Genomic DNA, 15395 nt, shown 5'->3' with positions numbered 1-15395 from the left:
CATTATTCACTCATAATATTGTAAAAGAATGCTGTCAAACAAAATATTATTTGTTGATTTGCTGTGATAGTTATAATATAAATATTTTGTTGTTGACATTTTTACTAATATCTTAGTATTTTAAAAAAAATCTTGCACATAAACACAGATTTAAATAAAAAACTAAACCTAATTAAATGTTTTTTTTAATGAAAACTAAGCTTTAAAAAAAAAACTAATGCAAAATTATTATTTTTTTAAATTAAATTTCAATTTGGTCAATATTTTCATTCATTTGTAAAATAAAAAAGACACAAAAAAATTAATTAAAACTTCATAGTATTTTTTAAATCTTGCACATAAACACAGATTTAAATAAAAAACTAAACCTAATTAAATGTTTTTTAATGAAAACTAAGCTTTAAAAAAAAAACTAATGCAAAATTATTATTTTTTTAAATAAAATTTCAATTCGGTCAATATTTTCATTCATTTGTAAAATAAAAAAGACACAAAAAAAATAATTAAAACTTCATAGTATTTTTTAAATCTTGCACATAAACACAGATTTAAATAAAAAACTAAACCTAATTAAATGTTTTTTTTAATGAAAACTTAAGCTTTAAAAAAAAAACTAATGCAAATTTTTTTTTTTTTATTAAATTTCAATTCGGTCAATATTTTCATTCATTTGTAAAATAAAAAAGACACAAAAAAATTAATTAAAACTTCATAGTATTTTTTAAATCTTGCACATAAACACAGATTGAAATAAAAAACTAAACCTAATTAAATGTTTTTTTTAATGAAAACTAAGCTTTAAAAAAAAAACTAATGCAAATTTTTTTTTTTTAAATTAAATTTCAATTCGGTCAATATTTTCATTCATTTGTAAAATAAAAAAGACACAAAAAAATTAATTAAAACTTCATAGTATTTTTTAAATCTTGTACATAAACACAGATTTAAATAAAAAACTAAACCTAATTAAATGTTTTTTAATGAAAACCAAGCTTTTAAAAAAAAACTAATGCAAAATTAATTTTTTTTAAATTAAATTTCAATTCGGTCAATATTTTCATTAATTTGTAAAATAAAAAAGACACAAAAAAATTAATTAAAACTTCATAGTATTTTTTAAATCTTGCACATAAACACCCAAATCAAAAAAACTAAACCTAATTTAAAAAAATGGAATGAAAACTAAGGTTTTAAAAAAACTAAAACTAATGCAAAATTATTTTTGTTCAACAAAATTTCAATTTGATCATTTTTTTCATTCATTTGTAAAATAAAAAAGACAAACAATTATTAAAACTTGATAGTATTTTTTAAATCTTATGTAAAGACCCAAATACATTTTTTTAAAGTATTGCAAATAAACAAACACACTGTGAGAATGATTTTTTTAAATTCGATCATTGATTTCATTAATTTGTAAAAGAAAAAAAAAGACAATATAATATAAATAATAAATATATTTTTTTTTTAAACAGACTCAAAACAAAATAAAAACGAACTAATTCCAAAACTTTTATGCCATTGAACCATAATAAAATCTTGACATCTCCCTCCCCAAACGTGCTGTGTCAAATCCTCAACCCAATGCACTGGGTATAAATAATAGGGGTGTGCCCAAAATATCGATTCTCATTTAGTACGATTCAGAATCAATTTTAAATGTCCCCAAATCGATTTTATTCAAATTATTTTATACTGTCTTGCCTTTTGTCTGTGTATGCCTTTATTGGGAGCGCTGTTCATGTTGTACCCGATTTGGCCACTTAGGGGCAGTGTGGTTCCACGCGGTCTAATACACTGTTAAGTTGTAGCCACATTAGAGAGTAGAAGGAAAAAGTCCCGATCAAGTTATTCCAATAAAAGTTTTTTTTTTTTGCAGCGTGGAGCGTGAGTGATAAAAGTGCCGCGAGTAGCGCGCTAATTAGCATTAGCGAATCAGACTGGAGTAGACCATTACAATTCCTTGCACATCTACAGATTGAAGCAAAAATCATTGCCAATCAAATTATTTTTGAATCAAAAATCGGTCTTAATCGAAAATCGATTCTGAATCGAATCGCAGGCCCAAAAATCTTAATCGAATTGAATCGTGAGACATTCAAAGATTCCCACCCCTAATAAATAACCCAGCATTGGCTCAGTTCCTTTTGGACCAGGGTTACCCCCCCCCCAGTTCATACTGTGAAGCTCCCTCAGTCTGTCATTGTTTTCATGTTTCTTGGACGTCATGTGACTGGGGGGATTAAATAAAGTCATCTGAATCTGAATCTATTTGACTCCATGTGGAATACTTTCAATCAATCTCGATCGTCTGCATATTTCGACAAGTATCCGTCTCCTCAAAAGGATGTAAGGCAGGTAGCACAGCTTACCTCTCCGTTGAGGAAGCAGTAGAGAACAGCGACCACAAAGCCCTGCACGGGGGAAAACAGAAGAAGTTTAGGATTTGTATTTTTCATTCCAACATCAACCAGTGACTTTGTTCGACCGACGTCATCTGGACGTTACCTGGAAGGATCCGAGGCCCAACTCGAAGACAAGCCGCTCCCGCTTGCTGACGTCCTCGGGGGAGAAGGCGAAGACGGTGTAGTGAATTCCAAACAGCGGGATGAGCAGGAGGGTGGAACGCGCAAGACGCCTGCGCAGCGCACACGCACACACACAATCACACTGCATCAGCATATATAAGAAAGAGATCTCAGCACAACCACAATAATGAACATGTGAGTTCATTATCGGTATTATTACGCCGAGTGTGTGGGAAGGTAACCTTGAAGCGATTGTTGGACAACATCAACACGCAACAAATAACACACAACATGAACAGTATGACGGCAGACACACAAAGGACAAAACAGGATGTGACCCAAAGCACATCTAAGGGCTATTTAGTGGGATTTTGTACGCACACACAAAAATAGCTAGTAAACAAATGACATATTTTGGGGTTGCTTGAACAAATCATTTAAAAATGAATAGTGTTTCCAACATTGTTTTTTTTTTAAGTCCCATAATAATAATAATAATAAAAAGTCCCATAATAATAATTATTATTTTTTATCCATCTTTCTGTTTTAAATAAATTATGTATTTGGTGATGTAAATACATGAAAGCATCCCTTACATTTTTTTTAATGTAGCAATAATGAATACATAAATAAATAATTATGAAATTAAATTAATAAAAATATTATGATTAAAAATAATAATTGCAATAATTGCTTTTAAAATTATTATAAAATAGTAAATTGATGAAAAGAATGTTATAAAAATAAGTGAATGAATGGAAATTATTTTTTTTTAAATGTCCAAAAATGTGAGCAATTGTGAATTATTTGTGAATTTTAGTGTTAAAAAAAATCTGTAAGGTAAAAACCCTTTAAATAACAAGAATTCCATTAATCACTGCAATTGACGGCTTTAAACGTCAAAAATTCATTTAACTATTTCTATTAGTTAAACATTTTTTCTACTTTTTTGTTAACAATAGTATGAAAACCTATAATTTTGTTATTGTACATTTAGAACAGATATGAAATTTGTGATTACTCGCGAGTTAACTAGTGAAGTCTTGCGATTAATTACGATTAAAAACTTTAATCGCCTGACACCCCGAATTTTGTAATAATCTTTTCTTCTTTTTTTTTTTATTGATCCACTGCCATTGACGGCTTTAAACGTCAAAAATTAATTTAACTATTTCTATTAGTTTAACATTTTTTTCCCACTTTTGTTAACAAGACTATGAAAACCTAGAATTTTTTATTGCACATTTAGAACAGATGTAAAATTTGTGATTAATCGTGAGCTAACTAGTGAAGTCATGCGATTAATTACAATAAAAAAATGTAATCGCCTCTTGCCGCTAATTTTTAATAATCTTTTTTTTTAAATGAATTTATGGCAGTAAATGAGTAAAAATTATATTAACTTGTCTGTAAAATATATAACAATTAAAATAAATAAAGTGAACACAATTGAATACAAACTAATTCAATGAAAAATGCAATTAACAATTTTTTTTTAATGCATGTTATGAAAATAAATGAATATATTTTTAATCCCATTAGAAGGACATCAAGTGCAACATTAATAAATAAATCTGATGAAAATATATATATATATTTTTTAATCTAATTTAAAATGTGAAATAAATAAATTAAATAATATACAAAAGAAGGTTCAAAGGAGACTTTAAAACACTGCCTATGACTATTTTCTATTTTATATTCCACTTTTTGAAACTTCTGCATACCAATGCACTTAAAAAAAATAAAATAATAAAGTCTGATTCCCTACCCAATTCCCGTGCGAGCACATTAGCAAACAGCTGCTCTTTAACTAGGAGGTCAGGATTTGCTTTTTTGACTTTTTGGGGGTGGAGCCCAAAAAGGTTGCAGTCATTTAAATGCCAAAAGATCATCATGGCTAAGACCACCCTTGCAATGTGAGCGACTATTTAATTAATAAACCGTGCGAGCCCCTTGGGTTATGTCAAGTATATCATGTGATCACACGCACACACACACACACACTTACAGTGTGATGGCGGACAACTCTGACATCCTGCACGAATGCTGAACAGCCTGTGAGGGCTCACTGAAGCATTTCTGAGCACAGCTGCTACACAGCACAAAGACAACACAACAGCACAACTAAGACGTCTGAAAGGACACACTCGTCATCACGCACGCACGCACGCGCACACACACACACACACTGCATTTATCTGCAGGTAATGTATTTGGATAGGCTGGACCCGATCCATGTTTTCTTTTTTTTTAAAGTTCATTTTGAAGTCCCGTCCTAAAATATGTCAATTTTGACAAATTTGTAAAAATGCAGTATGCAATGAAAAGTCTACACACCCCTGTTCAAATGACCTAAAACCTACAAGATAATTGGGAAAAAAAAGGAAGTAAAAAATAAGCAGCTTTGATATTGTGGTTGCACAAATGTGCACACCCTCATAACTGGGGATGCTCAGAATTAACCAATCACATTTAAGATGTTAAATGGGAGTCATCTGAATAACGGAAAATTAAGTTGAGCTGTTCTAGTAGGCTTTTTTTTCTTTCTAACAGAAGTCTGGAGGTTTTTACTTTACATCAACTTCTTACACCCTCACTCAAATCAGCCTGTTTTGAGGGGGCGGGGCTTTTGCTAACACAACAACCAGGGGCGGAGCTACAGGCTTAGGATGAGTTGGCTTAAGTGAGAGAAAAAAATTGGATTTTTCCTCGTGGGGGCAGCACTTCATCGCCAAGCTGGCAAATCACCCTTGGTGTACTTCGATCATTTTTTTCATTCATTTGTAAAATAAAAAAGACAAAATTTATTAAAACTTCATAATATTTTTTAAATCCTGCACATAAACACCCAAATAAAAAAACTAAAACAAATTTTATTTTTTTTGATGAAAACTAAGCATTTAAAAAAAACTTAAACTGATGCAAAATGATTTTTTTTTTCAATTAAATTTCAATTCGATAATTTTTTCCATTCATTTGTAAAATAAAGAAGACACTAAAAATTAATTAAAACTTCACAGTATTTTTAAAATCTTGCATATAAACACTGATTAAAAAAATGAAGCATTAAAAAAAAACTAAAACTATTGCAAATTAACAAACATGATTTTTTTTAATTCAATTTCCATTTGATCATTGATTTCATTCATTTGTAAAAGAAAAAAAAGACAATATAAATAATAAATTAATTTAAAAAAAAAGCAGACTCAAAACAAAATAAAAACAAACTAATTTTATTCCAAATTTTTTTGCCTTCTTTCTAACAGAAGTCTGGAGGTTTTTTTTTTACTTTGCAACTTCTTACACCCTCTCTCAAATCAGCCTGTTTTGAGGGGGCGGGGCTTTTGCTAACACAACAACCAGGGGCGGAACTACAGGCTTACGATGAGTCTTGGCTTTAGTGTAAGAAAAAAAAAAATGCATTTTCTCTCCTGGGGGCAGCACTTCATCGCCAAGCTGGCAAATCACCCTTGGTGTACTTACAGATAAATGCTGGATTCGTTGCCGCCAATGTCAGGGGACTGCAGCTTCTGCACCAGGATGATGATGATTCCCACAAAGAGAACAAAATTGATCTAAAAACAGCCACAAAAATACAGCAAGCACATCTTGTTATACGCGACGTCTTCAGGCGGGTCTGACATTGTTGAGGAAAAAAAAAAAATAAAATAACATGAGTAGCTTCTTTCATACCATGATGGAGGCAACTACAGGTCCTTTGATCACCCACCAGAGAGCAGTGTGCTCATTTGTATCCCAGCATCTACAGCAAGAGGAGTAGGAGGAAACAGTCGACAATTTGACAAGTGCAAAAACCCATTGCGTGACTGTCAGGATGTCATTTGCACACAATGATGATGAAATATTATTGGATGATAAAATGGTGGATAAAGAGCTTGAACTCACCCAGTGTCGTGAAAATGGAGCCTCAGCACAGCCCAGATGGTCACACAAATGGTGGGGGTTCCTATTATTTAAAAAAAAAAAAAAAAAAGATGATTTGAAATTTTAAAAGTGTATCATTATTCATGATATATTAATGACTTGCTGTGGCAACACCATCAGAAAAAAAGTCACAATGCGATAAAGCCAGGTAGAGTATTTTTTGTTAATGTATTTAAAATAATTCATAGGTGGTGTAGTGGCGCCATCTAGTGAGAGAGTTGGTGAATTACAGTTTAAAAGGGGAATTGTCAAAATTGGAGGAAACATCAAATATTAATCGAAATAAAATCATATGCAAAAACATATCTTGAACTAATTGCAGCATGTTTGGATATTTACGTTTGATATGTATAAATATAAAATAAAAATCACAAATATCAATTTGAAGTAATTTGTTATAACAATTGTTTTTCGGGTGAGAATGTATAAAATATGTACTTAAATAAATAAGTAAATATAACCATTGAAAATAATGTAAAAAAAGCAATATATAAAATAAATGAATAAATAAAATATAAAAAAACAGATTATTATCATTAATATGAATATGTAAATATTAGAATATAATACAGAATATTATTTTTTTAATTAAAATTGATGCTGAAATAATAAATTGTGTATAAAATGTGTACCGAATAACATTATAGACTTAACATATCTATGAAACTAAATATGGTTGCTGTTTTTCATATTTTGATTCAGAATACAATGCATTAAAATATATCTAATACAGCCCAATAAAAATATATACCATATATCACTGGCATTTTGCCAAAAATGTAATTTCACAAATCTATAATATTAATCAGTCCTCACGTGCAGGTGTTATTTTATTTTATTTTTATTTATCATTTTTGACCAATGTAAAGTGTTGAAAACGGTTTGCGCTCTTTTACCACGTAAAGTTAACGGTCGAACAAACACGCTATTTCGGAGGTCTCCTGAAAAGTGATGATTTTGGAGGCACAAGGATTCCGCCGGCAAAAAACACAATTCATACAATGTGAATATAATCGAAATCATATTGTGATCTGAGTCCTGCTCACAAAAAACAACGAGAAAATCTCATTTGAAAAGACTTACCCCATCCGACGATGGTGTACCAGTAGAAATATCGCCTCTCGGGAAAGAAGGTCTCCACCAGCAGGGTGAAAAGGTAAAGGCCTTCGATGAAGAGCCAGAAGTAATTGGACATGACGCAGTAATGGAAGAAAACCATCACCGCTTTGCACGCCACCTGCATCGATGCATAACAGGAAAAATGTGAATCTCCGCATATTTCGCAGTTCGGCATTAGTGAATTTGTGTATTTAAGAAAGAAAGAAGTTCGCCACTGAAAATCTTGTCTGGTGTTGATGCTTTATGATCCTTTCCGTTTCAAGTGCTTCGCCGCCATCTTGTGGTATCTATATACACTACACTCCTTTTTTTTGTTTTTGTTTGGGTGGGGGGGGGGTCAATTATTGGCAGAGTTTGGCTATTCACAGAAGGGGTCGGTCGTGAATGGTGGGACTTCATTGTGTAAAGGCTTTGTTGCCGATGGCGACAGGGTTTGTTAAAACAGCATTGATGTCGTTCCAGTTCAAGAAACTATAAATGCCATTTTCTCTCAATTTATCATCAAATAAAAATAACAATCATAACGATTTATAGAGCCACACATTTTTTAATAAATAAATTTAAAAAAAAATTGTGTGGAGTGAAAATGGATGCCTCATGCCTCAAAATAAGGCAGAAGAGCAACAGGATTTCCCAGAATAAAATAACAAAAATATTGATTTGTTATTATTTCATATATTTTATTTTATATTTTCCAGAAGATTTTTTTTCTCAATTCTTTAATAGAGCAACAATCACAAAGTATCCACTGTAACACATTAAAATCTAGGGATAGACTGATTATCGGTGCGGATATTTAACATTTTGGCGAATATCGGCATCGGCCATTTTTACAAATCTGAAGACCGATAAAAGTCGTATCTCTCTGAGCGGCGAATGTTTTACGAACTCAGTGAAATTTGTGTTTTCTAGAATGTTGCAAAAGGTTGTAAAGATGTTCACAGACAGGTTTCCTTGTAACAAAGAAAATTTGAACATGTTTGCGAACATCTTTTGTAACCTTTGATGAACTCTGACGAGAACCCTGAATTTGCAATGTTTGCAAGGAAAGAGCGATACAACCTTAAGAGATCAATTCAAAACTGGGTTCATTTCATAGAACTTTTTATGTATGTATTTATTTTAAAATTCACTCAACTTTATAAGAGATGCTGCTTTTTGTTTTTGTCAAATTAAATGAAAATAAGTGAAAGTTTAACATTTCAGTTATGAAATTTTTGGGGGAAAACTATTTATTTTAGAAAATTATTATTATTTTTGATAGAATTATAAAACAAAGCTGTCTATTTGCTGTATTTTTAATTAAAAGAAAAACATTAGACATGTTGAAAATTTGAAAAGTTGATTTAACAAACATGCTTTTTATTTTTATTTTGATGCTAATATTTTTTTACTTTACTGCAAAAGAATATCGGCTCCAAATATCGTTTATCGGCCTCCTTGCCTACTAATAATCCGTATCGGCATCGGCCCTGAAAAAAACACATCGGTGTATCACTATTAAAATCATGTGATTCCTTCCAGCCAATCAACAGACAAAAGATAAAACTCTAAATAAAGCATAATATGACCAAAGTATAATTACTGTATACTGGTGTTCCTTTATTTTGAATTTACAATGAATTATTATTTTAATAATAATTTCTTAAAATGCTGTCAATCGAATGAGTGTCGTCACTGATGCTTGACAAAATGTGTCTCCATTCACTCCCCTTGACGACCCGAGCGGGGTGAGGATGTTCACCTCCGGTTGCCACGGTAACCACCGCGACGACGTTCATTTGAGGCTAACAGCAACATGGCCATCAGCGCAGCCAATTAGCTGCCTTCATCATCAAGTGCTTTTGCCGTACAAAGAGCTTGTTTTGCATTTGTAATTAGATGGATTGTTCTTTTCTTTTAATTAGACAAGATGACGAGGAAGTGACCCTTAGAGCCTTGAACCGCATATTTCTTTTTAGAAATGGTTGACAACTGTAGGAGTTTTTGTGCAGAGATTAAAAATAAACAGAAAAACGCATGCACACATGCACGCACATACAAAAAAATAAAAAATAAAAATAAAAAATAAAAAAAAAGAGCAATGATGATGACATGTCAAATCGGTAAAATTACCGAATGAACAATACTGAGCTCTCCAGAAAAAAAAAGAAAGAAAAAAAAATATATATATATTTTTTAATGTAAAAAAAAAACTGAAAACAGGCTGGAAAGAAGTCAAGCGTGCGGTTTGTCTGTCTGACGGACCGTGTGCACGAAGCAGTGGTCGCTGTCCTCCTGCGCGTACAGCACGCCGTCCTTGATGAAGACCGAGATGGCTCTCAGCATGAACGACACGAACAGGTTCATGTGGATGAAGTTCCTGGTGCAGTGGAGCTTCCTGAATGGGAAGAAGACACACCCCCCAAATTTCTTTCAAATTTGTGATGCAAAATGCATCTTTGTTCATCTATCTTCTTGGAACAGGCAATCAAAGAAATCAACTTGGGCAATGAGCCACATGCTGCTTCACCGCGTCTAGACACATTATTAGGACCTAGCTTTCTATAACATCGTCCGATATTAAGCCTTTTTAAAAGCATGATAATTGGCGGGAGTTTTGTTGATTAAACAGCAACATCATGAAACAGTAAATGCTGTTCAGTCGATATGAGCAGGAAGTAAAGGACATGAACGGCTGACGGAACATTATTCTGTGTGAATTAGATACTGCTTCGTCCTCTCTAATGCGCATTAAGATGCAATGTCTGTAAGTTTATACTATAAATATGTTGATAAGGTTTGTATTCATGCTTAGTGTGTACTTTGTTTAAAATTGTCTCCCATTTCTCTGTACATTATATATTGCAAATGCAAATCTGTTACAGATGACTTTTTTTTTTTTTTTAAACATGTGAGAAAGGCATCTATCTCTGTTCTTCATTTTGAAGTCATGGCAAAACAAATATGTAGAAAATATGTAATTTAACATTAATAGGGATTATTCATTAATCATGTTTTGCCAGTAAATTTACTCATTATGTTGCTTATGTACTGTATACATTTATGGTCTAAATCTTAAAAAGCTTAATTCATCAGTTGATGCTTTTTATTATTATTATTATTATTATTTTATTTTTTTAAATGTTTTTTTTAAATGTTTTTTAAAATGTTTTTAAAATGTTTTTTTAAATGTTTAAATGTTTTTTTTAAATATGTTTTTATACTATAAAATTCATCTCTATTTATTATCTGTTTATTTAATTTAAACAAATACTAATGGACAGAGTAGTGTAAAACAATCAAATATTTTGCCTGTAATTCACATATGTAAAAAATTAAGTTATTTTATTAATTATATATTCTTTAAAAATAATTGGCTGATCAATTGGTTAGCAGAAATTTTTTTCTGCCAAATATCGCAATCAGCATGAAATATATATATATATATATTTTATTAATTTTTTAAAATTAATTAATTTATTTATTTTTTCATTTTTCCACCAGAGTGCGCTCATAAGTTCACATACCATTTAACTTTCTAGTGTATTATTATCATCCTTATGCTCACCTGAACCTGCAGAGGATGACCATGGCAGTGGTGAGCGAGACCAGGGACGTGCTGTAGCCAACCGTGTATAAAGCCTTGACCGAGGCGTAGTACATGTCCTAAAAGAGGACATAGAGTGAGTGAGATGAACATGCGCACGTGTGTGCGACTGTGAGCGCCTTACCGGTTTGGTGGCGTTGTCGTAGAAAAGGCACACGTCCAGGTAGTGAGGGTACGGTTCCGACCAGCCGTCCTCCGTGCAGTTGCGACTGACCCGCCCCATCTCTGCGTGCAAAACATCCACATGAGAAGAAAAGCCCTCGGGGGATTGAAAGTCTTGGGAAGATTCTTTGTCTCACCGTCCTCGGGGCCCATCAGGTCGTGGAAAAACTCGGGGCAGTTGACCACTACCACCTCGCCCACGTCGGCCGCCTGCCAACAGGTCAGGTTGTCCCACATCCAAGGGCACACTGTGAGAGCGAATATAGTATGTGTGAGGCTAGGCAACGTGGAGCACATATAATGATGAACAGCTCCCGTGCATGTGAATGGAGTGAGGTTCCCATGGTTGGAAAAGTTAGCGTATTCATGTGTTTATGTCATTCATTGTAAATATTGCAATAGTGAGTTATTTACAGCAAAGAGTGGTGAATGGAGTGCGGTTCCCAAAGCTGGAAAAATTAGCGCATCAATGTCAGTCATCATTCACTTGATTGTAAATACTGCAATGATGAGTTAGTTACAACAAAGAGTTGTGAATGGAGTGAGGTTCCCCATCCTGAAAAAAGTTAGTGCATCAATGTGTTTATGTCATTCATTTTACATACTGCAATAGTAAGTTATTTACAACAAAGAGTGGTGAATGGAGTGTGGTTCCCCATGCTGGAAAAAATTAGCGCATCAATGTCATTCATCATTCACTTGATTGTAAATACTGCAATGATGAGTTAGTTACAACAAAGAGTGGTGAATGGAGTGAGGTTCCCCATCCTGAAAAAAGTTAGTGCATCAATGTGTTTACATCATTCATTGTACATACTACAATACTGAGTTAGTTACAACAAAGAGTTGTGAATGGAGTGAGGTTCCCCATCCTGAAAAAAGTTAGTGCATCAATGTGTTTATGTCATTCATTTTACATACTGCAATAGTAAGTTATTTACAACAAAGAGAGGTGAATGGAGTGTGGTTCAGATGCTGAAAAAAATTAGCGCATCAATGTCATTCATCATTCACTTGATTGTAAATACTGCAATGATGAGTTAGTTACAACAAAGGGTGGTGAATGGAGTGAGGTTCCCCATCCTGAAAAAAGTTAGTGCATCAATGTATTTATGTCATTCATTTTACATACTGCAATAGTAAGTTATTTACAACAAAGAGTGGTGAATGGAGTGTGGTTCCGATGCTGAAAAAAATTAGCACATCAATGTCATTCATCATTCACTTGATTGTAAATACTGCAATGATGAGTTAGTTACAACAAAGGGTGGTGAATGGAGTGAGGTTCCCCATCCTGAAAAAGTTAGTGCATCAACGTGTTCATGTCATTCATTTTACATACTGCAATAGTAAGTTATTTACAACAAAGAGTGGTGAATGGAGTGTGGTTCCCCATGCTGGAAAAAATTAGCGCATCAATGTCATTCATCATTCGCTTGATTGTAAATACTGCAATGATGAGTTAGTTACAACAAAGAGTTGTGAATGGAGTGAGGTTCCCCATCCTGAAAAAAGTTAGTGCATCAATGTGTTTATGTCATTCATTTTACATACTGCAATAGTAAGTTATTTACAACAAAGAGTGGTGAATGGAGTGCGGTTCCCAATGTTGGAAAAATTAGCGCATCAATGTCATTCATCATTCACTTGATTGTAAATACTGCAATGATGAGTTAGTTACAACAAAGGGTGGTGAATGGAGTGAGGTTCCCCATCCTGAAAAAGTTAGTGCATCATTGTGTTTACATCACTCAATGTTACATACTACAATACAGAGTTAGTTACAACAAAGAGTTGTGAATGGAGTGAGGTTCCCCAGGCTGTAAAAGTTAGGATACTAATATGTTTGCAAAATTCATCTTAATAGAGGAAAGTGCTATGAACCAGTAACACAGAAGTGTTGCAATACTGTATACACCTACAGTGGTGACTGGTGAATGGAGTGTGGTTCCACTGGCAGGAAAAGCTACCTTTGTATTGTTCGTAGTAAACATTGTAAAATGTTATTGAGCTATAATGCAGAGTGGTGGAAAGTGAATGGAGTGAGCTTCCTCATATAAGTGAAGTTAGCCGTTACAACGCAGTGTGGCATCAAGTGAATGGCGTGATGTTCCCTTTGGATGGCAAAGTTAGCCATCTATATGCTTACGTCATTTACTGTACGTCCTGCAAAATGTGTTCTGTCTACAGTGAAGCGTGGTGAATAAAGTGAGGTTCCCCTGGCTGGAAAAGTTAGCAAGTCAAATACATTACATTGTCCTTTGTAAAAAGTTCAACATTGGATATACAGTAGTTAGAATTCAGAGTGGTGGAAAGTGGAGTAAGGTTCCCATGGCTGGCAAATTTAGCATGTCCATCCGTTTCACTGTTCACTGTTAATAGTGCAAAACAGTATGTAGCTACAAAACACAGTAGTGGAAAGTGAATGGAGTGGGGTTCCCCGAGATGGAAAAGTTAGCACACCAATTCTTTAAATAATTTCGCAAATTATTGCAAAACATTATATGCCTACAACACAGATGAATAGGTAGCGAATAGAATGAAGTTCCATAGGATGGAAAGTTAGCATCTCAATATATTTACGTAATTCATATGATTATTGCAAAATGCTACATGCCTACAATAGACATCAGTGGATAGTGAATGGCGTAAGATTCCCCTCCCAGGAAAAGTTTATACAGTACGTCCATATTGTTACATTGTGCATTTAAATATTGCAAAAAGTCAAGCACCTACAACTTGGAAACAGAATGAGGTTCCCCAAGCTGACCAAATTTTCAAGTCAATACATTTACATCATTCATTTAAATACTGTTAAAAGCTGCATGTCTTCAACGCAGGGAGAGTGGCAAGCGAGGTTACCCAGGCTGGAAAAGTTAATTTATCCAATTATTATAGAATGTTGTACGCCGTTTGGTGGGTCGTGGATAGAATGATGTACATGTAAAAAAATAAAAAAATAAAAATGAAAAAAAGAGAGAGCGCAATGATGATGATGATGTCAAATCGGTAAAATTACCGAATGAACAATACTGAGCTCTCCAGAAGAAAAAAAGAAAAAAAAAGAAAAAAAAGAATGATGTACCCCAGGCTGACAAATTTAGCATCAGTACACCTAAACATTAACTTTTGGTCTTACTGCCATTAACCATATTTGTGAAAAGAAGCCACATTTTGTTGTAATTGGTTTGTGTTATGAAATGTGAAGAAGTTTAGCTCTGAGTTTCAGGATTTTAGCATACGCGTACATTTCATTAATTTGTCTTACTTAAGTCAGTCTCAGCTAATTAATTTGTCCTGATGCCTATCCTGACTGCTATTTTTTTTTCTTCTTTTTTTTTTCTGGAGAGCTCAGTATTGTTCATTCGGTAATTTTACCGATTTGACATGTCATCATATCGTATCCTGACTGTTAATGCAGAACACTTAGCACTTATTATTTTTTTGTTCTTCTTCCGCGTCTTTCCCCTTCAGCATTTCCAGATGTTCTCCATCGTTCACACTCCAACGCTTTTATAGTGAAGCATAGGCGTGTCCGAGTGCGCATGTACGTGTGCACGTGAGAGAGCATGCATTTTCCTCACGATACTCTCGTACCACGCGGGGTACTGTATACACTGCGGACGTGTCCAAGTGTGTGTTTGTAGACCTTTCTCTTCTCCCTAATGTGTTTTGCTTGTGTGTGGTGAGCCGGACAGGAAGCCAATTACTTTGAAAGGGCAAATCTGAGTCAAATGAGGCACGCGGAGTTGCCGACCAAGCGCCGCATCATCGCTGGCTACACGAAAGTCAAGGTGCAACGTCCACTCGACACTTACTGCAACGCTGCCATGTTATACCAACGCATCAATGTCTTACAGAGGATAAAGAAAATAGCAACTAAACATGCTCTATTAGAATAAATAATATCTCAGGTGTTTATGGAGGAGTCCTTTAACTTGGGACCTTTTGGATCACATTTAACAACAGCACAGGTGTGTTACAATTTATATCAAGTGAAATGAGAGAAAATTAAAAGGATTCTGATGGAGAAAAAAAAAAGGGAAATT

At 33.6% G+C, this 15395-nt stretch overlaps 1 protein-coding gene across 4 annotated transcripts in view; it reads right to left on the bottom strand.

The window, feature by feature from the left end:
• LOC144042757 (pituitary adenylate cyclase-activating polypeptide type I receptor-like) overlaps positions 1–15395 on the bottom strand; it is a 34039-nt gene that overhangs the window by 4533 nt on the left and 14111 nt on the right. For 2 of the 4 annotated variants that reach the window (XM_077555686.1, XM_077555688.1), the window contains exons 4-14: positions 11484–11594; positions 11309–11409; positions 11146–11243; positions 9843–9975; positions 7560–7713; positions 6438–6498; positions 6225–6294; positions 6015–6106; positions 4540–4623; positions 2509–2638; positions 2373–2414 (exon numbers count right to left, since the gene is read on the bottom strand). In XM_077555686.1, coding sequence (XP_077411812.1) covers positions 2373–2414; positions 2509–2638; positions 4540–4623; positions 6015–6106; positions 6225–6294; positions 6438–6498; positions 7560–7713; positions 9843–9975; positions 11146–11243; positions 11309–11409; positions 11484–11594 — 1076 coding nt within the window. The remainder of the gene's footprint in view (positions 1–2372; positions 2415–2508; positions 2639–4539; positions 4624–6014; positions 6107–6224; positions 6295–6437; positions 6499–7559; positions 7714–9842; positions 9976–11145; positions 11244–11308; positions 11410–11483; positions 11595–15395) is intronic. The other 2 variants (XM_077555689.1, XM_077555690.1) reach the window with 1 other exon arrangement.

This window comes from Vanacampus margaritifer, chromosome 2, assembly GCF_051991255.1.
Source record: "Vanacampus margaritifer isolate UIUO_Vmar chromosome 2, RoL_Vmar_1.0, whole genome shotgun sequence".
NCBI classification, from domain to species: Eukaryota; Metazoa; Chordata; class Actinopteri; order Syngnathiformes; family Syngnathidae; genus Vanacampus; species Vanacampus margaritifer.
This window is presented reverse-complemented; position numbering and strand designations above follow the sequence as displayed.